Source organism: Pelmatolapia mariae, linkage group LG12, assembly GCF_036321145.2.
Source record: "Pelmatolapia mariae isolate MD_Pm_ZW linkage group LG12, Pm_UMD_F_2, whole genome shotgun sequence".
NCBI lineage: Eukaryota > Metazoa > Chordata > Actinopteri > Cichliformes > Cichlidae > Pelmatolapia > Pelmatolapia mariae.
The window spans coordinates 17,911,402-17,934,652 of record NC_086237.1 but is presented as its reverse complement, the minus strand read 5'-3'; the positions used below and the strand labels follow the sequence as shown (position 1 = coordinate 17,934,652).

Genomic DNA, 23,251 nt, shown 5'->3' with positions numbered 1-23,251 from the left:
GCCTTTACCAGAAATGATCACTGGGATGGCTCCCCATGATTCCTCCCAGGATAAACCCACCACAAAAGGCAGAGGATCAGAACATCATATATTTCATACTATCACTATGCACGAATAGAGACATCCATGCTCTCTTTATTTGAGCAAATCTCTAGGGAATATACTGGAGGGATATGTATAGATTCTTTCTTAAAGACCTAGTGAAGCCAAGCAGTATGTGCTCATGAATATATACTAATGCAAACCAAATATGTTACATAAGTGTCTAGCTACTGAATGTGGATCTTCATGCATTCCAACATCATAAGAATTTAGGGATAAAAATCACAGCTCGGCTCTGAGACTCAAGAGGAATGCAATGAAGTAAAGAAAAACAAAAGGGATAAAGAAAAAACACATGCGCTCCACTGTGACAGGGAGTATGCAGCTGTGACTGAGCTTGACCTTAGAAAGTTCAAAAAAAACTTTGTCTGCACAACCAGAGCAGTTCTCCCATCACCACAATCCATTCTGCGAAATCCAGTGCCAGAATTTTATAGCGGTAACTGCTGCATGACTAGCAAAGCCTTAAACCAATGCTTCCTGCATATGCTTTGTTCCAGATCATCACTGTTGCGTTTTAAGCCTTTGAACCATTACACACAGTGATCTCAGTTCTATAGTGCATTTGGGGAACTGCATCATGACAGTGCCAACGATGCCCCCATGTTTCATGTACTAGAAAACTCAAGAAGAAACACGGGTGAGCTGAGGAAAGCCTATTTTCCTTCTTGGATGAGAGAATGGTCACAGATGGAAGAGACCAGCGGAGAATATCATCAGCCAATTTTTTGTGGTTCCTGTGGCTGGCAAGAAGAGGAAGCTCTGATTAAAGCTGCACTGAACTGTAATCAGGAGTTCATAGTCAACAATCCCAAGATCATTAGGGCAAGTTGCTGGAATGCTGTACTGCATTTAAAATAACATATCAAGCTATTGAGCACTATATATCCTCTTTAGGTATATTGTTTAGCTTATTATGGTGTGTTTGTACACAGAAATGCACAGAGACAAAATCTGCCTGGAGAACAGATTGGACATCCACGTCCCATTGGTCCAACACAAACAATCTTTTTTGCCAAAGTAACATGCAAGGTTTCAGAATTTGGGTTTTTCTATGTGCTTTTTCCATTTCAGTGTTAACCATTTTTCATGCTTGAAGTTCTATGATATTTAATATAATGCCCAAACAGCCAATACTAACACAAAACAAAATAAACTCTAGCATTTAAAATGTCTTGATTTTAAAATCTCTAACTTTATGTATGATGAGGCCCTTTGCAGCAGTAAGACGGAGGGCCACATCTGTCTTACTGTGGAAAACATGGCAGCTTAAGGTTGTGCTGAAACCTGCTGTTTATTTTCATCGTTCATCCATTTTATACACTCACATCTTCCATGGCAGGGGAGAGGGGGCTGGAGCCTATCCCAGCATGCTTGGGGAAAGAAACAGAGAAGACCCTTGTGCGTCAGCAAAAACTGACCCGACATTTATGGGATTCAGCTTGATTTTAACATGTAAAAATACAAACACTGGTGCCCCAGAAACTCACATATTACAACGTATACATTGTATTAAAACCTATATTCTTTAGTCTTGGCATTCATGTAGATGTTACCTTGGCAAGTACCATTCACCTTAATGTTCTTTCACATAAAGCATAACCACACACTATTAAGTGACACAAGTGGTCTCAACCAGAACATGCACAACACAAAAAAGTTCTCCAGCCTTGGTCAGATGGAGATCTGTTGGTCCCCTTCTGACAGGTGCACCTGATCCAACCCAGTCTATGAAGGGCCAAACTGGCAACCTACAAGACCCAAAAGATCTGCTGCCAGCATCCACGACTGCGTTTTTTCAAGACACTTCTGGGTGCATTGGCAAACGTTTATTAGTAATGTTAGTTAGGAATAATCAGCATACATTTATATCTGTGGATTGTACCCATCCAAAGTTAAACCAGGTTCATAGCACTAGCTAAGAGCTTAGGCCTCAGTCACACGTCACTACATAGATCTGTATTCCCCAGACAGTTGGCAAGCAGTTGCTGGAGGTTGCTGGCTGTCACCAGGTAAAATAAATGTTGTGGCCACCTGTAGTTTTTTGCTGTAGTGAAACTACAAGAAGTTTGGTGCAAACCAGAAATGGACACTGTTCTTTCCCTCTTCCCAACCAACACACTTCAGAAGTCGCAACTTTAACTGATCAGTTTTACTGATCAGCAAATAATTTATGGGTGTTTGTAACATTTGCTAGCAACCTCCCACAATGACTTGCCAACCGGTCAAAGAATACAAAATTGTCTCTAGCCGCTGACTGATCTCTAGGCCTTTACCAATCCATTTCACAGTAACTACCAATAACCTACAGCAACCCACCAGTTAGAAAATAAATATTTTTCTCTGGCAAGATGGTTGGCAACTGGTATGTTGGCCTTGGCCTGGTCTGTGTGGTGGTAATGTCTGGCTCCAAAAAAGAAAACAAAAAACAGAAAAAACACAGCAGCAGCCAAAACACTAATTGAAGATTCAGAATGCAGAATCCAAAAACGCCTGAGACACTGCAGTGGCTACATACACCTTTGAAAGACTTTTATATACTCCTAATATGTGATCAGCGCTGTTTTGGCACATAACAGTAATCAACCCACTAGAAGGCAGGTGATTTTACTGTTGTGGCTGATCTCTGCAAAACAAAACTGTGGGCAACTATAAATGTGACGTATTCATTTACCAATATTAGCGATAAAGCCTTAGTGCATTATAAAAACTGTTACAAAAGAAAAAAATCATTCTAAACACAATCAAGAGTTTGTCCATTTTAGACACAACAAGCATAAAATGCCAAAATAAAGTGAAGGCAGCTGTTTCAGATAAAGACCCATGGGAAACACTGGGGACAGTGCCAGCAGAGGAGTCTTCAGTCTGGCTCCAACCAAGCCACTGTGCATCATCATTACCACCCTGCAGCTTCAATTACAGGGCACTGGCCAGCAGCACATAGGAGTGATGCCTAGAGGAGCTCATATTTTGGGAAGACAGTTGCTGCTGTAAGAAAGTGCTGTAACTGCTCATTCACTGTCTCCACCTCAGACATGAGTGCTGCACTACAATGAGGCGGGGGACACCAGACATTCTGGGCTTGGTAATAATCAGAGCTGTGTAGGTTTTTTCCTATCCAGCAGTGGGCACTGGTGGAGGTCCTGAGCAAAGGCCTGAGGCGAAGAGTAACCTACTCGTTATCCACTGTTACTGATAGATCCCTGCCTTGTAATTATGTCTGAGCAATGGTGCATTACTGTGTACACATTCTGTTACAAATAAAACACAATACATGGTTAAACACAGGACATCTTTTTGGACCAAAAAAATAAATAAAAAAATCATGTAATTAACATTCTTAACCTTTTTTATTGGCTCATGTCCGGCTGCCCCTGCGTTATGAAAGGTCTTACATCTCAGATTACAGTCCTGGTTCCAATAATGATATGACTAAAGCAATGTGCTGAGACTATACCTGTGCATATAATCTAAGACGATTAAGACTTAAAGGTAATTTTCTTTTTAATCTAAATGCATGCTAACTTCGTGTTCTGCTTTGTTTTTCCAAAATACTGATGCAAAAGTCTTACGGGACTCCAGTCTATGCTGCAGCATGCAATTCTTTACAAGTCAAGCTCATTTTTCTCAGTCTCCTATAAAAGGTTTTATACATAGACATTTGTAGAATAGGCTCATATAGAGCAGTGACACTGAACAAAGGAATAGATTTTTGTGACTTTGGTCCTAATAGCTCCTCTACTCTCTACTCATTTACCGTGGCCACACACAATCAAACTGTACAAGATTAAATGAAGAACACAGAAAACAAGATAAGAGGATGATTCTAAACATACAGTACTGCCAAGAAACATTGGATATCAAATGAGCAGCATTCTGATACACCTCTGAATGGATGAGCATACTGGGTGCTTCAAAACACGCTTGACAGAAACAGATCATGAAACAGTTATTGAGTGCTGCAGTTTTAGTTTAATAAACAAATGATTCCTGAAGCTAAAAGTAATGAAGTAAGATCTCTAGTGTAGGTGGCCAGAGAGAGAGACTCACTTCTACCAAAACTGAATAGGTCAATAATATGTCTGCATAGTGTTTTATACACAAAGGGTGCTATGAGCAACACATTTTTATCCCTATAAAATTCCCCACAAGGCTCCGACTGAATCAGCATATCAAGCTCATTAGACATCTGGAGTTCATTATGGTTGGACTAAAAATCACTGGACTTCCAATTCATGGTTGGCGAGATGACTCTCTTCACATGCGCCAAAACAGAAAAAAAATGTGTGGTTGGGTTACAGTAAGAGTCAAGACAAGCTGAATGTAAACAAGACTGCCGATCAAATTTTTATAAATACATTTTTGCAGTTTTTTTTTTTTTTACAGTTCCTCCCACAAAGATAACAGAGCTCTAACTGTAAGTAGTCTCACAGCATCACAACAATATGTTCCACTCTCACATTTCACACAGATTTAAACCAACTGTACTGAATACTGGAGAACTCTGTATAGTAATGGAAAACTGCCACATATATTTCAACAGGAATGTCCACAAATGACTATAGACCATAAATCTAACATGTCAGCATTTATGGTATGTCAGTGCAGAAGAGTTACTCTCCACATGTCATTTCTGCAGCCTAACAGTTATGATTCACGATCACCCAATCCACCCCTGGTAATCACTACACTAAAATGTGGGTGTTGTACTGTGTAAAACTACAAAAATATATGCTAACATGTCTATTTTTGTTGGCACGAACATATCAAGGGGCAGTTATTCATGTCATTCCCTTGACAATAACTTTAGGAATGTTGACATTATGCTCAACCACCTTCGTAAACACCAACAACTTGTAAAAAGGTCCATCTCTCTCAGCCAACAGTTCTCCATAAAACTTTGAGGGCCTTCTATCCCCATGAGTGCACCCGGAGGCCTGCAAAGCTCAGGGAATCAAAAGTGTCCCAGTTTGCTTTTCCATTCCAGGGGAAAGAAAAACAGCTGTGCTGATCAATCAGAGGGGATGACGAGAGGCATGCTGCCCACGGAGAGGCCACAATGGACCCCGAGCTTAACGGCTACGAGTCCACGTGAAAGGGCCTCACACTGCCCAGTCACAGAGCTCACTGTGCAGAGAAGAAAACATCCCTCCACCATGACCATGCAGCCAGCACTGCTCCCCAGACACTGGCTTGGCTTAGCACAGCACCAGCATGCCAAACCAAACAAGAGGCCCACTCACATCAGATCTGAGAAAGTGCATCATTCCAAGCCATCATCATCATCATCATGATCTATATAATATGTATATTTGTATTTAGTAATGGAGGAGTGGCCATTTCTGGTGAGCTGAATTTTCCTTAAGTTCCCAGCATCTTTGATACTTTAATTACTTCAATTTTCATCCAACTGTGTCTATAAAGGTTTATATTTTGACACCATTAAACATAAACTCCATTCCTGAATGCCAAGTCGTTTTTCCTGCTCCAATTTGATGAGCACAGTTTTGCCCTCAATTTGGAATAACGAAGCACAACGCCGCCTTCTTCTGTGACGGCTATCCTCCTATGAGGAGAACAATGGACAGTAATGCATGAAATAGAGGATGTGGGGATTGACAGCTACTTCTTTAGATAAAGAACTCCGTGACACGTCATACAGCCAAGGCCACTCCACCAAATTTAGAATCGAGAGGAAAAGTTTGGCCAGTGCTGGCACAAAATGGTGTGTCGCCCGGCTGTAGCTGGCCATCTTACACTACTGAGGATATTTATAAAGCAACCTCACTGTCCCAGCACAGGATCGGACAGCCCACTAAGGCAACCCTCAGGAACCTCAAAGTGCAGAAACTGCAAACCCAGACACGGAGCCTAGTCTTAATGGTCGAGCGACGGGTCATGTCTCATGAAGAGCAGTTTGGTTTTGGCTCTGCTCAGTGCAACAGAGATCCCATTGTGGTCACTTCATGATGATATAAACAGATGCTCTGAATCATGACAGTGGCCGAACAGTTCAGAAACAAGTTATGTCCAGATTCCAGTAATCTAGGATGCACCATGCATTTAGCTCTTTTGTCACGACTGTGACTTCAAAAACAGTTTGTAATATAGCCAATGATTTGAGAGTTCAATTCCCAGTCCCTCCACGTCCTGAAGTATTCCTGATTGATAAATATGAGCCACTGATAAATATGAACTCTGTAGTTCATATTCACCACAAGGCAAGGTGGTATAAAAGTAGAGGTAGAAGCAGCACTATAGTAAATATAAATATACTAAAATGTCTGTTTTTAACCTTATAAAGATTGAAGCATGAAATAATTTGCAGATAATTCTAGTGCATCAGGAAAAAAAATATCCCCACTTGTGTAGAGGTCTCAAATACTTCTGTATGATATGTGGTAGAAGTGGTATTATTGGGTTAAACATCCATTTAAATCTTTCGATTCTGTCATACATGTGGTCGGTCTGGTATCGCAGGTGGTCTAAACTCCAACCAAAAGACATGGCTGTGTGTTGAAAAGTTTCTCCTTAGAGTGACATGGCTTAAGTACAGTCTGCAAGTGTCAGCAGGCTCTCTGGTGTCCACTGAACTCCACCCCATACCCCAGCCCCCATCCATTTGAGTTTCATCACACAACAGCATGCCTTGTGACACAAGGGAAAAAGCAACACCAGGCCATCACAGCCACTATTGTATACAGGCTTTTTCTCAGGATATCCAACACGCTGGAAAATGGCGGATCCTGTTGCGCACCCCACTCTCTCTGCACTCAGGGAGCCAAATCAGGGGTGGAAAAGCCTTTTAGGAGCTTTTCAGTGAAGTTGATCACCTGATACAGAAGCACTCTGCACCTCTCAGTCAGGACAGAGGCCCTTGACACAGAGGCTCCACATCTCAGCGCTCAATGGGATGCTGAGTTCCTGCCAGCGCAAGCAACATAATGCACAATGTACCCATGGCAGAACTCTTCCAAGCCATCTCCCCATCGAGTACTCTGAAAGAACTCCACTCACTAATCTCAGCGCTGCAGTGGGAGGCTCATCACTACTTTAAAACCGGGATAGAAATCTCTTGGGGTCAGCCAAAACCCAAAACTCTCTTTCCTGAGACTGATTTAATTCAAAGATACTCAACAAATGGTTAAAAATAACCAAGAAAAGGCTCCAAGAGGAAGTCAGACAATACAGAGTCCAAATGAAGAAAAATGAGAGGAATTATGATTTTTAAAAATGTTAAGAAGAATGGAAGAACGGGCGACTCCATGAATACCACAAACATGTGAGGCTGTCCCAACAGGCGTGTGTTCATTCCTAAGAGCTTGCCAATGGAGCTTTGAGCCACAATACAGCTCCTAATGTGTTTTGGGCAAACCAACTTCCAGTTTGCTGCACCATGGTTTTCAGGTCACCACAGTGGAACTCCACAGTCAGTTTCAGAACATGGTTGTAAATGCCCCCCCTAAAAATAAAGTGAACTGATATGTCAAAGTGGCCTACAGTGTTTTTAGGAATTAATAAAGCTTTAACCTCGTATCAGTTAACTGTAGCAAACTGTGGAATTCAGTTGTCAAAATTAGTTACACTAAATTGATATTAGCTAAATATTAGCTAGAGTTGTTCTCCTGGTGTCTAAACAACCAAGAGTACCCCAACATGAGCCACTGGCCTTCAAGGAAGTGACGAAGAATCTCAAACTTGAAGGAAAACCTTTAAACTGGACTGCCTCACGCAGCTGCCTCTCAGGAGGAATGCTCCAATGTTTTGAAGTTCAAACCTCTGCATATTTATCTAACTTTATGTAATGTCCAGAGTTATAAAAATGGATGGAATTCCTTGTGACACTACAAAAGGTCTTGAATGTTTTTTCCTGTTCTGTCATTTCACATGTTTCGTCTTCAGTGGGACCCATGCATGTAACTAAGTATGGAGGCATAGCTGAAATAGCTTATGATGAACTTTCCCACAACATTTTCTCTCTTTACTTCACTGAAGTCTTTCCAGACGCTCTAGTCCCCCGGTTTTGGTTCTGTTGCTGGAATGGGGAATGGACACAGCATACTTACAGATAAGTCTGTGTTTTACGTCTCTCCATATCTTACAGCCTATTGAGATTAATAAGTCTCCATTTTTGACAACTAAAGGTTATGGCCATTGTTCTGAAGGAAAGCAAAAGCTTTTTTTTCTTGGCCCAAGCTTTGAATGAAGCAGCTCCAGACGGTTGTTCATCTTAATGCCAGATATTTTGAACGCTGACCTTTGTAGTTTGTACACACCCTGCTATAAAAATGCCAAACCTTATCAGTTTCCTGCCTTTACTGTTAAGTGCACAGTCAGTACACTGTCCGCAAACCTATTCAAGGGGACCTTCTGTGGCATCAGAAACAAACAATTCAAATGGGAAGGCTGAGGCTTCAGATAAGTCATTCTAGCGGACTGGACTAGCCCAGTCAAAATAAATACTCTCCACACAGTAATACACAGTGGACAAAAATCTTCAGCTGTACTGTCTGTGTGAACTGCAGCCTAAAACTGCAGCTACAGATGAACGACAGTCCAGGAAAATCTATGGCTTTCAAGCCTGGACACGCAAATAATGATTCTGACTCACAAATACCGTAAAACAAAAAAGGACACCCACAAACTGTGTTTTGAAGACAGTAATTTTAAGTTACTTAGCAACCACTCTCTCCATCTAATTAAGTGCTCTTTATTACAGAAATTGTGCTTCATTATTTGCAAGGTAGAAAAAAGAATGACTGAACAAAAGTCAATAACTCCTACGTGTAAGGCAGACTGCTGAAAACCTTCAACAAAAACACTTCAACCAACCTGTGACACGAGTCCTGACAGTCTCGTATTTCTCTCCTCTGGTGACCTTGAGCGCAGCTGAAAACTGTAACATATGGACAAGAAAAGAAAAAAGATATCAGTCATAAGCACTTATGCTTTTAGGTTGGCCACAATTCACACAGAGACGCGTCAGTTGTCAGAGATTCTTCTGTACTGCATATATTTTACTGTAGCACGTGGCACCTTTATTATCTCAGTATGTATTACGCTATTGTGATATTATTGTGGCTTCATAGTTCCTGCTGCCTCAAAAAGGATAATAATATCATAATAATAACAAACGCTATGACCATCTCACCCTGGTTATATTGTTTTTTTTATGACTGTTGTGAATGATCTATGCACTTTATTTCCTTATACACATTACAAGTTACAGTGGCAAAGAGTTTATTCTATTTAATAAATCAATAGGACTACATTACAAAATACAGATTTAATAGCTAATGAGGCAAACCCCCCCCCCCCCCCCCCCAAAAAAAAAAAAAACCCCAAAAACAAACAAACAAAAACAAAAAAAGGTAAGAATTGTAATTATATTAACACTTAAATCAAGTCCTGGGCAGGAAACTTAACCAGTGCATGCAAGGGAGGAAATCTAGTTTGAAATATGGCCTATTAAAGGTTGTTCAACAAACGTCCGAGCGCAGACAAAACCGCGGTGAATGTTCCACATTCTGCCTTTTGTTAACATGAATGCAAATGGAGGAATGTGATATCCTGTGCATATCCTTTGTTACTACAGCACAATCCCATGGCTCCACTTTCTGCCTGTTATTCCCATACCTATTGGCTTGCCTGTTGTTGGGTCAAGAGACCACTTGCTGCAGACTTTTTGTCCAGATACAAGCCTATTTAGGAAGTGAACGGTTGGATTTTTGAAAAGAAAAAAGAAAAAGAAACAACAACAAAAAAAAAAAACATACACCTGAAATGTGGAGCTCTAAAAATCTCCTTTTTTAGACCGCTAACGCTTTGGGAAATGCTTTTTTGTGTCTCTAATGTTACAGGAGAAAACTGTAACTCGTGTTTCTCTGCAGAGAATTCTTTAAACTACACAACTTTGCATGTCAAAAATTATTAGATGAAACCTTATGTGCCACAAAATAAAAAGTGGACTTGCTTAAACATAAAGTATCACAGTGATTTGAAAAGCATGAGTGCACTACCTCTTGTTGATGGTTGGTGTCACCATCTCCATCCTTGTATCGGGGCTGGCAGGACGATCTGTTGAGTACGGTCCTGGAGATCGTGATACAGGGCTGGAGATGGTGTACTCTCTATAGTTTTGATTCTCATCTTGATTCAGTTTTACTGTTTCCTAAAAAAATACATCACATCAGAGAAATGTTTCTATATTAGACTCAGCTGAACATGACTTGATCTTTAATCCTGTGTTTTGGCCATGCAAGCTGTAAAAGGATCAACAGAGGTACTTGTGAGAAATGTCACCACAAAAACATGTCATCTTTACTATCACTACATATTGTTTGATGAGCTCTTACACCCAGTGTGACCTCAGTAAAATACAAGTACTAAAAATGATATAAGGTTTTACGGCTATTTGTGGACAGAAAAACAGACTTGTAAACAGATGTGTGATGCATGTATACTGTCAAGATTTGTTTACATTTTTACAAATAAACCAACATGACTTGAATATACAGAAAAAAGAAAAGATGACAATTCTGGATATTATTCTGTCCAGATTAAATTATTTGCTTTGATTGCGGGACATCAAATATGTTGAAGTTCTCCGTAGCTTCAGCACTGACCTTGAAACGTCCAATGAGCTGTTCAGGAGTGCCGTTGGTTTGTCCAAGGCCGGGAGTTTCAGGTCTTGAAAGGGAGAGAACAGCAGATCAAATGACTTTATAGGTGTATCTGATCAACTTTTGCATTCCTGCATCATAATAATAATACTGGTTTGCTGCAAGTGACCAATAACACTGCTGTGATGCCATAACTTTGTAAAGTGGGGAAAAAAGAAAAGATGTCTTTGTTTACATAAAACCTCCTTACAAATTGTAAACTTTTCCAGTGTTTTCTTGATTAATTTATCCAGTATAATAACTATTTTATGATTACTCATGTTTGTAGCATCAGCCAAGAATTACCTGTTAACCGAATGCATTGATATCCATGGTCTGTTGCAATGCTGATCCGGACTAACTTTATTATAATGATACAGGAACAGCATCAACATGGGATATCTTGCAACTTTATATAGGACTGCCAACTTTCATTCTCCAACAAACATGGCGAAAAAAAATCGATTTCGATGGAGAAAGAGCCAAAGCAATGAGAAATAATCAGTTATAAATAAATGTGTCAGTGCCCTGCCAAGTGTCCACCATTATGTTTTCATGAATCTTTAAGATTACTGCAGAGCCTTCTTTACAAAATATTCTCTTGATCTCTCTGCAGCTTTTCAACTGTTGTTTTTCTTTCTTGAACAGAAGATACATTATGAGCAAGTCTATCACTGAAGCTGGAGGGGAAAATGTGGGTAGTGGAAGCGCCAATGCAAACACACAATGCCCCCCTGGCTGCAGGGCCAGAAGCTGCCTGCCTCTTGCTTGAGCTTGAGGTAATGAGGCACACAGGAAGGCCTGGATGCCTGTGGTAAATCACCCAGAAACACACCTCTAGTGGCTCTGGCTCCACATACTGTGTGGAGAAGAGATGGCAAGAAGACAAAAACTGATCCAGTCCCTGTAAGACATTTCTTCCCATAGGAAGGATATTAATATTGTAGGCCTGAAAAACTCATTACTTCCACTTTGTAGCATGTATATCAAACATCAGAGGAAGCTGTGGCCTACGGACGGTAAGAAGTCAGATGAGTATTTAGGCTGTAACCAATGCTCTTGGTTAACAGGTCTCATTTACAGAAGAATTATTAGTGGTAACAATGTGTGATTCTGAACCACAGAGATGTAAAACTGACCCAAAATCAGCATCCGAAACCCTGTACTGATAATAGCCTTCACATCTGGAAATTCAAAATGTGAATTTTTGGAATACCACTCTGAGAAAATGAACCAAAAACACTTCATCTACAACTGGATTTGAAAAGGATTGAAACCGGCAATAAACAAGAGCTGATTTTTGTGTGTTGATATCACATTACCCTTTTCCCTATAAAATAAATAAATAAATATATAAATCCGGCATACAACCTGGATTTACTTATTTATCATTTTTACTTTAAAAAGGCAGGAAATTAGAAGGAAACTACTGCAGAATAAAGCAATAAGCAATAAAGAAATGTATAATGGTTTAAGGATCAAATTTGAAATGGGGTAGCTGCTTCTTCAGTTGAAAACATATTCAGTTAGCTATGTCTGGGATTAATCTGATGTTGAACTGACCAACAATAAACCACTATCTCAGTATAAAACATCAGGCACAGCTAAAAACAAAACTTCTGAGTACAGACTGATGCCAGCTTCCTTCAGTGGGCACCCACATCACTGCTGGTTTGATGAGTGCAAACTGCCAACCAGACGCTAAACTGGAAGGAGAGTGCTCTCAGCTAAGAAAAGAACTCATTAAACATTAAAGACTTGTGCCACTCAATTACAATCCTCAAGAGAGCTCATCTGAACACAAGTCAAAGAGCTGAAGTGCTAAATGAGTAAAATTAAAAACAGAAGCTTCGGTGTAACCACTGACAGCTAACAGACAGAGTGGCACTGTCTTGGGCAGCGAAGGAGAATTACTGTTGTTTCTGGCTTGGCAGGAGACATGAGGTCAGACGGGAAAAATTCACTCACATGGACGTAGGACATCCAGAAAGGAAGTATGTGGTGCAAGAGTGTGTGTGTGTGTGTGTGTGTGTGTGTGTGCGCGCGCGCGTGTCTGTGTGTAATAACAGAGATTAAAAAGTACAAAAAAAAATATGATTGGAAGGCAACTGTGACAACAAATAATACTTTAGGGAGGACCTTTAATCAAGCCAAGAGCAATTCCGACTGAAGGGAAAGGTTTTTCTTAGTTCCCAACTCCCGTCATCCAAACAAGGAAAATCTCAAAGTAAGGTTTATTAAGAAGGACCAGGGAAGGGAGTAGAGTGGCTCTCATACATGCTGGCATTTCCCCTGATTATAATCACTTGTTTTGTTTGTACAGTGCTTAAAAACGGTGTAAAGAAAGATGGAAGCTAGGGAGACTGTGGTCTTGGCACAAACAGAGAAAATTAGAGACGTAAAAGATACTGTATGTGGGACTATGCAGCCTGCATGTTGTTGCATTGCATGGCACTGTATTTGTTTATTTTATGTCTATAAAACATATTCACAAACAAAATGACATTGTAGCTCAAATGTTAGTCCTACTTCAGATCTGCGTGTCAGCATACCTCTCCACCACCAGCTGCAGAGAGGTCTTGGAGTTCTTGATTTTGGTCTGGGCCTCTGCATTCAGCATATCAGCTGTGTTTTCTCCATTGATCTCCAAAATAATGTCACCGGCTTGCAGGGCTGCCTGCTCTGCCTTGCCGCCCTCATTGACCTGTTGAACAAAGGCATGAGCTCCAGTTTAGTCCTAGCCCCAGGTCTTAAAAACAACACTTTTTAGGAAGCTATCTAACAAGCATAGACACCTCTGACTTATCCCATGAGTGTGTGTATACCCCGACATCGACTGACCTCCAGCACAACAAATGAGTAAATGAGAAAAGACACTGAAGAGTTGTTTCATACTTTGTTGCATAATTAACCCAAATGTCTACCCCTAAAAGTCAGCCCTCGGTAAATGCCGACAAACACCACAGGATTTCCCAACAGTGGTCACAAGCAGAATTCATGACACCCTTGGGGAGAAGTCATTAGTGTGACTGTACTCGATGGGTTGACTGATCTGACCTTTGCAACCAGCTTCTCCACGTGTCAGAGTCAGTACCATGCCCCCACATCAGAGGGAATTCCACACTAATGGGGCAAAATATAAGGTCCAAACGATCGCGCTCAGCTTGGTCCCTGTGACCCAGCACACAGGCATACTAAATCTGAAGCTTAAACTTTAGTAGAAAGTATGTCATTTGCCACAAACTGTGTTGCCTCACAATTAAAAACAGAGAGAGGCAATAAAACAAAGAATGCAAAGCAAAATGAATAAAGAGCCTATCACTCTCTGCTGCCTCTTTAGAGGCAAATGTATGTGGAGTAAATGCCAGTCACAGGCCATTTGCCCATTTAGCCAGGCAGAGGTACCATGTCTGTGGGCCAACTTGAGAGGCAATTAAGGGTTGCTGTGGTGACCCACAGTTTTGCATGCCTTCTCTGATCAGGACATGCCTGGTTTCACATAAACTAAGATCAGCTGGGGGATCTTTTCCCAAATCTGTGCTCAAGAAAAACAAGGGCACGTTATCTTTCAGGCCAACAGAAATAAAAAGAGTGCATCCGTGGTATTTCTGTGCCAAGCACAAACCACTGCAGAGGGTTAAACCTACATCTCTATTTGGGGATTTGGGACCAACTGTTTCACACACACTTTACAAACCAATTTCAGTAATTAAGTTGTTGTTTGAGAAGGAATTCTTGTCACTTCACAGGATACGTTTGATATTTGAGACAAGTAAACACTCTGGTGTTGTTTACTGGATAGCAGTAACAAAATCAGACCCTTTATTCATGAGAAGACTAGTTTTTCTAGCATAAGCTGTTGAGTGGGGCCAAACAAAGTGCTTTTGAAGTTTAAGGAGCTTAAAACTCCAGCTGTTTGAAGCATGGATGCCTCTTCATGGCGCTGCCATAACTTATCCTTTATGGTCTGTGGGGAGGCTCAGGGCCAAAAAAAAAAAAAAAAAAAAAAAAAAAAGCACACTGAGATGGTGATATAGCACCAGGATGTGCGGGTGAACAGGGTGTCTCTGGCATGTAGTTAGTCTGAGCAAGTTTCCTGGATGTGTTTACTGCAGAATGTCTGCTTACAGTAGTAATGTTTCCACTTCTTCTACTTCATCCAACTGGGAAAATATTGTCAGTAAAAATAAAACACACATGCTAAAGTGCACAGATTCACAGGGCAATCCATATTCTCACACATTTACACGTCGCTGTAACTCAGGAACCTCTCACCTCCCACCTCAGCTTCCATTTCTACTGTAATCAGCGATTTCCTTCTAATGCAATCTACTTCCATTCTATTCTAATGGGTTCAGTTGTCAAGGAAATAGGTATGCTGTTGCAGCGGACATAAACAAAGACAAGAAAAGAGGCGTAGCAAGTAGGAAGTTGACTGCATGACATGGCATTCCAGTCTGTGTTTTGACAAAAACATGGGTATGGTATTATAAGGTGTGACAGGGTTCAGCGTCAGGACTGCTGTCAACGAATACCTTTGATACAGTTATGGCCTTCTTGAAATCTCGTCCTCCATGTATTCTGAAGCCCCATGGTGAAGGGCCAATCAGGTTCACTGTTAGTGCCATGGCGAGATCGGATCTTTCTTTTTCACTCTTGTCCAAACTCTGAGGAAAAAAAAAACAAATAAAAGAAACAACATCAGGTATAAGAAATGTCAGACCTAAACATGTGCATGCCTTAATGATTTCAAAAAGTCACATGCCTGAGACAGTTTCAAAATGCAATCAACAGGAGAGGACAGCGATCATTTGCACAAGATGGCCTTTATCTCCAGCACAGCTTCTTCCACTGGCCTAAGTCCTCTCTGACATAGATTATCCAACCACGTCAAATAAGAATGGAAAGAATCTGAGACCAAATTCACATGACCAACATTTCTAAAGCGTTTGTTGAGTTAAACAGTTTCATTAAATCCAAGTGCTCTTTGAAGACTAAGGAAACACAGTGTACAGTGCAATGTGCTAAGAGTTCATCGTTAACTGTTACTGACTACTTTCTAGAGTACAGTATGATTTCATATTTAGTATGGGTGCCCTTTAAGACCTGTTTGAGAACTTTTACTGCTTTACTTTTCCCATAAACACATTATTAAACATCGGAATTCTCCTCATTGTATCTCTGTGTACTTTGACACAAAGAGACAAGACGATAACAGCAAAGTATTAAAAGGTAACTAATAGCAACTATTGGTTATTGGAGGTAAAACTAACAGTTTTTATATGTGAATATGTATCTCAGTAAACACTGGGGTAGATTCCACTAGTGTAATTAAAACCTAGCACTAACTAATCATCAGTTACACAACTTCTGAAATATTCATGAGCATAAACCCAGAATACCTTTTAAAGCATTAAAATTCTTGTGCTGATGTTACTGGTAAGACGTGATTCACCTGCAAGTTTTCTCAGGCTCTGCTAATGGACTGAAGCCTGTCTGTAGAATGACTTCATCTGGAGACAAAGAGCTCTGCAGTGTGATAATGTGATGAAAAGATAAGCCCTTACAGTCATATATGCATCAACACCCGCACTGCTAAAACACACACACAGCTGCAGCTTCTCACTGAAACTCATCTCACAGAGAAAAAGTGATGAAGACATTAGCGCAACAAGTAATATATAGTTTTACACGCAGCTCATGACATAAGCTATTTTAAGTATAGACCGCTGCTATCGAGCAGAAAAAATAAACACCAAGGAGCATCCCTTTTCTATTCTCTGCTACTCAACTCATAACACAAGGCTCAGTCTTAGAGAAAGCTTCTGGAAATAAACACAGAAATGACACTTTATTGTTGACTGTCATTTTCCTATAATAACATTATGGATGTTTTTATGACAACTCTTTAACCACAGTAATTCTTTTCAGTGACAGAGTGTGAAGCATGCTGATCTGCACAGTCTTTAGCACCTCTGATTGCACACTGTAACTGTATCAGCAAATCTCCTGATAAGGTCTAAAAAAAGACACAGATATGAGCCAACTATAGTACGTTATACACTGTACACCCTGTGACGTACATTTTCCAACTACATCAATTGTCATCTTATGCAATGTTACTCAAGGTCCCCATAAAAAGAAGTAAACAAATACTGCTAGTGATTGCATAATGCGCTTATCACAGATCGTGAAATTATGACGAACAGGCAGGACAAGGAGAAATCATAGACCAAGTAAAGTGGATCTAGGACAGCAGCCACGCTACTCCCCTGAATCCCTCCAAACACTGGCCCACTTCATGGTCCGCACATTCCACAAGAGTTTGGAACAAGCAATGCAGACCCAGTTACTCATTAACAGTCTGGGCCAATTAGCGGGCTCTCCATCATTAGTATCTCTTAATTGCTGTGGCCAGAAATAAGTGCAGTAGTGATAATGACAGAGAGCTGCTGTCCAAAACTTTCCCAGCCTCCGGGGGTGTCAATTAGTTCCATAAGCTTCTACAGCTACTCCTATAGAGAGGCCATTATCGTCCGAGAAACCTGCTAATTCTCTGTGTAAACATTCACTGTTTGCATCATAAAAATGCTTGTGGTGGAAAGGGAAAGTATGGTGAAAGTCTGGGGGCAGCGGAGATGGACGACAACACATTGTGGTGGTGAAGATAAGTGGCATGCTCGTCATGTGCTGCGTTTAATTGGTCACTGATGAGCTTTAAAGAGGCTGTGTTGCTGAACACAGTTTAATGAAATGTCTCTAGTCCATGAAATTACTGCTGGGAAGGTGCCAGCACACATAAAGGTAAGTTCTCTTCTGGTGACATCACTGCTATTGCTGTCAGGCCAGTTTTTGCAGCACTATTCAATACGCCCAACACAATGAAAAGAATTCTAGTTATGAAGCTATTTCTATAGCTTGCGGTTCAGCACCGGCCACACAGAGCTGGAAGTGTGCATGAGAATAGAAAGCGATCCCTCTCACCTCCAATTAATACAATAGACGGGTTTACAACTTAACTGCGTATGGCCTGTTGCTACAACAAGCAGTGAGACGTCAAGTTTGACAGATTACTAGAGGCTACATAATTTTCTGAACAAACTCAAACTGCATAGCATACACCCAGAAAGAATTATTGTATTCCAGTACAACACTACTGTATCAGACGTCACAGTCAATGAGACATGTTGGTAAAAACTGTGTTTTAAGAAGGGCTTGATTTCACCTCTGTAAAACCTTAGAGGCTATAGAAACCTGTGGTGTGTGTGATACTGGAGGCAGAGATAATATAGAATATAGAAAATTATGGAATTACAGTGCAGATAACTAACAAGTATCTGGTTATTGCAGACGACACAATCAGATTTTTTTTCCTCTAATGTAAACTTGATGTAAAGAGTGCTGAAAGAGAGGAGGGCCTCATGGGTCGCCACTTCAAAGTCTGCAAGAATACAACTAATTTTCATTCTAACAGCTGATTAGTTTCATGAAATTACTGGCCATTTATACCAATTTGCCAATTAGCATTATAGGCTCCATATGGCTGTGTGAAGAGTTAAGCACACCAGCATCATCGAGTGGACCAGGAGTATTCAGAGCAGTTTAAAATGTTACAGCAATGTTACAAGTTCATCACGGCTTTTTTGTTAAACAGGTGTTTGACAAATTGATGCCTGTTACTGGTGGGATTCTGTCCCACTCGTAGATAACAAGCATAGTCATCAACATAAACTACAACCCAAAGTTTTCTTAATCACATTCTGTCACTGCAAACAGGTAGCAACACAAAGTAATGTCCATATCCTACTGAATGCTTCACATTCCTTTTCTTTTTCCCTCAAATTAACAAACCACATGGTGTGGTCACATAATTCTTTCTGCCTCACATTCCTAAATGCAGCCGTCATCGTTTCTGCTACTTTTTTTAGCACTTAAATGATTTGTTCATTAACTTAAGTTTTGATTAAGATTATTACATGAAAAGAAAAAGAATTTGAAAGTGTTTGGAAGATCAATTCATGTTCATTCTTGTAGCTGTCTTTATCTGTGTCTGATGAAAAATCTAACACATGCAGGTTTCAGTGTAAAGACAATAACACCAACTGATATGAGGTCTACTTAGTAAGCAACAAGCAGCTATGGGCAGTTAGGCTGAATAAAACCTGCTGACACAGGCCTGAAATCATGTGTCTTAGTGTGGTATTACAATGACTCATCAAGGGTGAGTCATTAACTTTGATCCCCATTTCGACACTGGTATGGGAACCAGCAGTCATATTTACAGATGCATTCATATTCATTAAATCAAAGCAGACAGACCAAACTGTGAACACCAAAACAGGAAACCGTTTCCATCATTTTGCATAACAAAGCTGAGAACTAACACCTCATTTATTTCAAGGAATGAATATTTTGGAAAAACAAGTCGTTACCATATGTATAGCACTGGAAATCGAATATTCGTGTAAACTATATGCCATTAGGTGATCCAACTTAAAAGCCCTGTACAGTAAAATATCTGGCAGCCAAAACTGACCACCTACTTTGGCTCTATAACTTTCTTTTATCACTAGAGTGCTTAAGTGAGACAGTTTTTCTTCTGTGGAAGCTGTGCCAAAATGCACTGGACCGAAATGAACAATGGCTGATGAACATAGCAGACACACACATTCAACTGAAAGCTCTTTAATGTGAAGGAACGCTTTCTCTTAAAAGAACTTCTGTGGCTTCAGGGAAATATTCCTGGTATGAATCACACACTTGTCAAAACTCTCACAGGTCGCCGTGCACCAAAGTGAACTTTCCACAATCTCATGTTAGCGATGCAGTCTGCAACCTGTGTCACAAAGCACACTGACAGGTTGGTACCTACCTGGACACACACACCCACTGAATAAAAAGGAAAAGAATGCAATGACAAGCCTCTCCCTCCAATAAGTCGAAAGCAGTAACATTCAGCACATTCTGCACATCACACCCATCTGGTCAGATATATAGCAGCAATCACTAAGGAGATGCAGAGAATATCAAACAATAACATGTGATGTCAAATGGGGTGTTGGTTGGTGAATTTCTGCATTGTTGCATTTGGCTACGATGTGTCACCAAAATAGTTGTGGACTGAAACACACCTGAAAAATGCCTTACTCCCTTTTCAATAAGAAAATGTTCAAGGGTGGATGCTGCTAGTGGATTTGATCTCACATTATTATGGTCTTAAAATTGTTGCTTAATGCAATGTAGCATCTAATAACATCCACCACTTACTGAAGTGCATTCATTACTTTGTGGCAGCACTGATACAGCTGACAGAATTGAAACGAATACTGTGGCACTGGCTGTACTTATCCCTTTTCATTATTGCTCTTTGCATTTTTACATTTTCACTTGCAGATTTTCAGCAATCAAACGGGTTCACCACATCCTTTGCTTTCACCTTCTGGCTCCTCACACCAACAACTGTGGTGCTCTTTGCATGCCAAAGGTACCGAGGCAACTGAGAACCTTTGAGAAAGCTGAACATCCTGCGGCTCATAAATCTTGGTGTAAAGTGAAATAAATAACAGTCTAAACCACCACTCTGGCTCTGGCTCAGTTAAAACTGAAAAACACACTTCTGCAACAAAAAAACAACCCACACTTATCTTTCAGACCAAACAGATAAAAACGACTTCCTGCATGCATGTTAATCTGAGTTGAACAAAAATCAAAGTTACAGCAAGGCAGGAGGATTAAAACTCAGAAAGTAGGCGAAAAAAAAAAGAAAACGTTACTTCGGCTCAGTTAAAACCTCAGTGCGATCGTAAAAACAAACAACATATCTTTCCGAGTTAGAAGTAATGACCTGGCCCTTTCTGTGTGTTTTCTTAAAAAGCTGCTGCCTTTGTACAAAATTACAGTGGACCGTTTCTGGGTTTCTGGATGGCTTTATCCTGTCAGAGAGTTCTCTCAAATAAAGCAAAACCATCGGGAAACAAACAGTGAGAGGAAAAGTATAAAGAGCAGGCACATGAAAGGCAAGCAGACAATCAGAAAGGTTAAAGTATACAGACAGCAGGCAATGGAGATTTGAAAACACGATTGTTTCACTGTGACTGTTCTGGATTGCACTCCTCAGCAGTTTCACCCTCTCATCCGCTCACACAGCCAGGTCATTTTAAAACCACTTTAAGTGAAGTGAGAGGGAAGATAATAGCACCAGCAGCCGGCTAATGTGACATAAATACTGACTTAGAGCTTCCTGAGGTTGCACCTGGTTCAGCCTCTCCACAAATCAGCATGACTGCTTAATGTGCGAAAAAGAAAAAAAAAATCTGCTTCTCTGAACTCAGGAGGGATGGAAAATCTACAGTAGGTGCTGGAAACATGCACACTGTGACTTTAGGCTGATCTATTGTGTTAGACTGACTTCCACTTTCCACTCGGATCATGCATCATTACTTACAACAGCTCACACATTGGTACCGTGCACTTTTAACTTTAATATACTTTTGCATATAAACCCGGCTGTGTGTTGCTCTACCTCATATTTTCTAAGATTTCCATACAACAGATACCTAATGACAAATTTAAACTCATAATGAGTCACGTTTTATAAATCAAACACTGCAACAGAAGGGAGTAAAAACTGCACCACCCCCCTCCGAAAAATAGGAGTATTGAGAGTCACAATTAAGCTGCGTGAATGAAATTAATTAGCTACAAGGCTTTAGAGCCGTTTAAATTGTTCAGGTCGCTGTAGCCACTTACCAAACTGAATGTAGTGGGCTTTAAGGTTCTTTTCCCACCTGTTTGGAAAAAATAAATAAATTGAAAAAAAAAATACAAGACAGGTCACAGCTCACTCCAGTCACCAAATCGCAAACATGAAACAGAAAAGCTCCACTGCTACTCCCGCCGAGTCTGTGTCTCTGGAGTGTTGAGTCAGACGAGAGGATGGCACGCGTGAACACCACTTGTGACGACGCGCGTAGTTGTAACAGTGATGGTATGAGTTCGAGAAGCCATGTGCCGTTCCCAAAATAAAAACGATGACATGGTTACCGGCCCAGGGCGTGTCGCATCAAGGAGGAGCAGGCGAGAGGAGAGCAGAGGAGTGTACCGCAATGATAATTGAATCATTTGTTTTAAAAACACGAAACAAAACAAGGTGGTTGCGCTGTGTGTGTTCACGCGCCACCTGCTGACGGAGCAGAGCACAACGGCACGCGCCCCCACTCGAAGCAGCTAATTGAGTGCCATGGCTTTCACCTGAGACTGAACAGGTCGCTGGTTCACGATAGCGATGTGTCTGTCGCTTCAGTTAAACTTAGAATCACAAGCAGCTTCTTTGGACTGCTTTAATGTTGAGGGACACGCTGTGCAAAAGTCGCGAGCCATCCTCTTTTTTCCTAATACATTGTTTCCAAGGAGCCAGACTTTGACTAGTTCTCCAGGCTTTCTGAGAGTTTTTCAATTTTTTTCATTGGACATTGGGTGTTTTTTTTTTTGTTTTTTTGTTAACGTTTTTAAGTCCATACCTTGTATCTGACCACTAAGGCACTTAAAACTGACCTATGATTTACTCAAGGATTTTTAAAAAAAAACCCCACCTACCTTATGGGATGAGTGTTGCGTTTTTCACATAACAGACAAGTTAGCAAAGAACAGGTTTAAACTGTATGTTTTACTTTACTGGCAACTTGTTGCAATAACACATCGTTCACATTTCTTTAGCTGAATCTTTGAAAACTGCCAAACATAACACAGTTTGACAGGCATAAAGTCGTATTTGCACTAATAGGTCAATTCTGAAAGGGCTAATAGCCAAAAACCTAGCAATTCTGAGCATGGTGTGCAATGTCCTTAATAAAATCTGAGGAAACTGGACAGGTGGCAGCCTAAAAAAACTACAGCAAATGAACAGTATCTGAAAGTCATGTCTTTAGAAATAAGGAAAAAATCAAGTGAAGATCTGACACGGTGAGATGTATTTGGCACTTCAGTTGATCCATCTGCTGTGCACTGAAGACTCATCAGAAATAGTCTCAGTGGATAAGTGGCTGTCAAGAAGCTATTCTTAACGGAAACGGGGAAAAAATGGAGGACTGATTACACAAGAACTGGACTGAAAATCATTTGCAACAGGTGTTATGGAGTTATGAATCCAAATTGGAAGTTTCTGGTTCTACAGCCATCTGTAAAACATAGTGGAGGCTCTGTCATAGTTCGTGACTGCATTCCAGCCAGTTGTGTTGGCAATCTTGTTAAAATTAACACAATGATGTATTTGGAAATGTGCAGACAGATTTTGATCCACCATGCACTAGCATATGGAAAGCGTCTGATTGGCAGCAGCTTCATGTTTTAGCATGACATTGATGCCAAACACAGCTCATTGCAGTGAACCTATTTCTGATTTTCCTAGCAAAATATAAAGAAATGAGGGCTGGATAAAGACTTTTGCACAACACTTTATGGTACCAACAAAAAACTACTGTACCCAGTCT

General features: G+C 40.5%; 1 protein-coding gene across 1 annotated transcript in view; it reads right to left on the bottom strand.

The window, feature by feature from the left end:
• Positions 1-21,846, bottom strand: part of pdlim2 (PDZ and LIM domain 2 (mystique)) — a 31,998-nt gene extending 10,152 nt beyond the window's left edge. Inside the window, exons 1-6 of the mRNA XM_063489684.1 lie at positions 21,513-21,846; positions 15,299-15,430; positions 13,316-13,467; positions 10,728-10,791; positions 10,122-10,273; positions 8,935-8,998 (exon numbers count right to left, since the gene is read on the bottom strand). Coding sequence (XP_063345754.1) covers positions 8,935-8,998; positions 10,122-10,273; positions 10,728-10,791; positions 13,316-13,467; positions 15,299-15,391 — 525 coding nt within the window. The 5' untranslated portion in view covers positions 15,392-15,430; positions 21,513-21,846. The remainder of the gene's footprint in view (positions 1-8,934; positions 8,999-10,121; positions 10,274-10,727; positions 10,792-13,315; positions 13,468-15,298; positions 15,431-21,512) is intronic.
• Between the last annotated feature and the right edge of the window lie 1,405 nt (positions 21,847-23,251).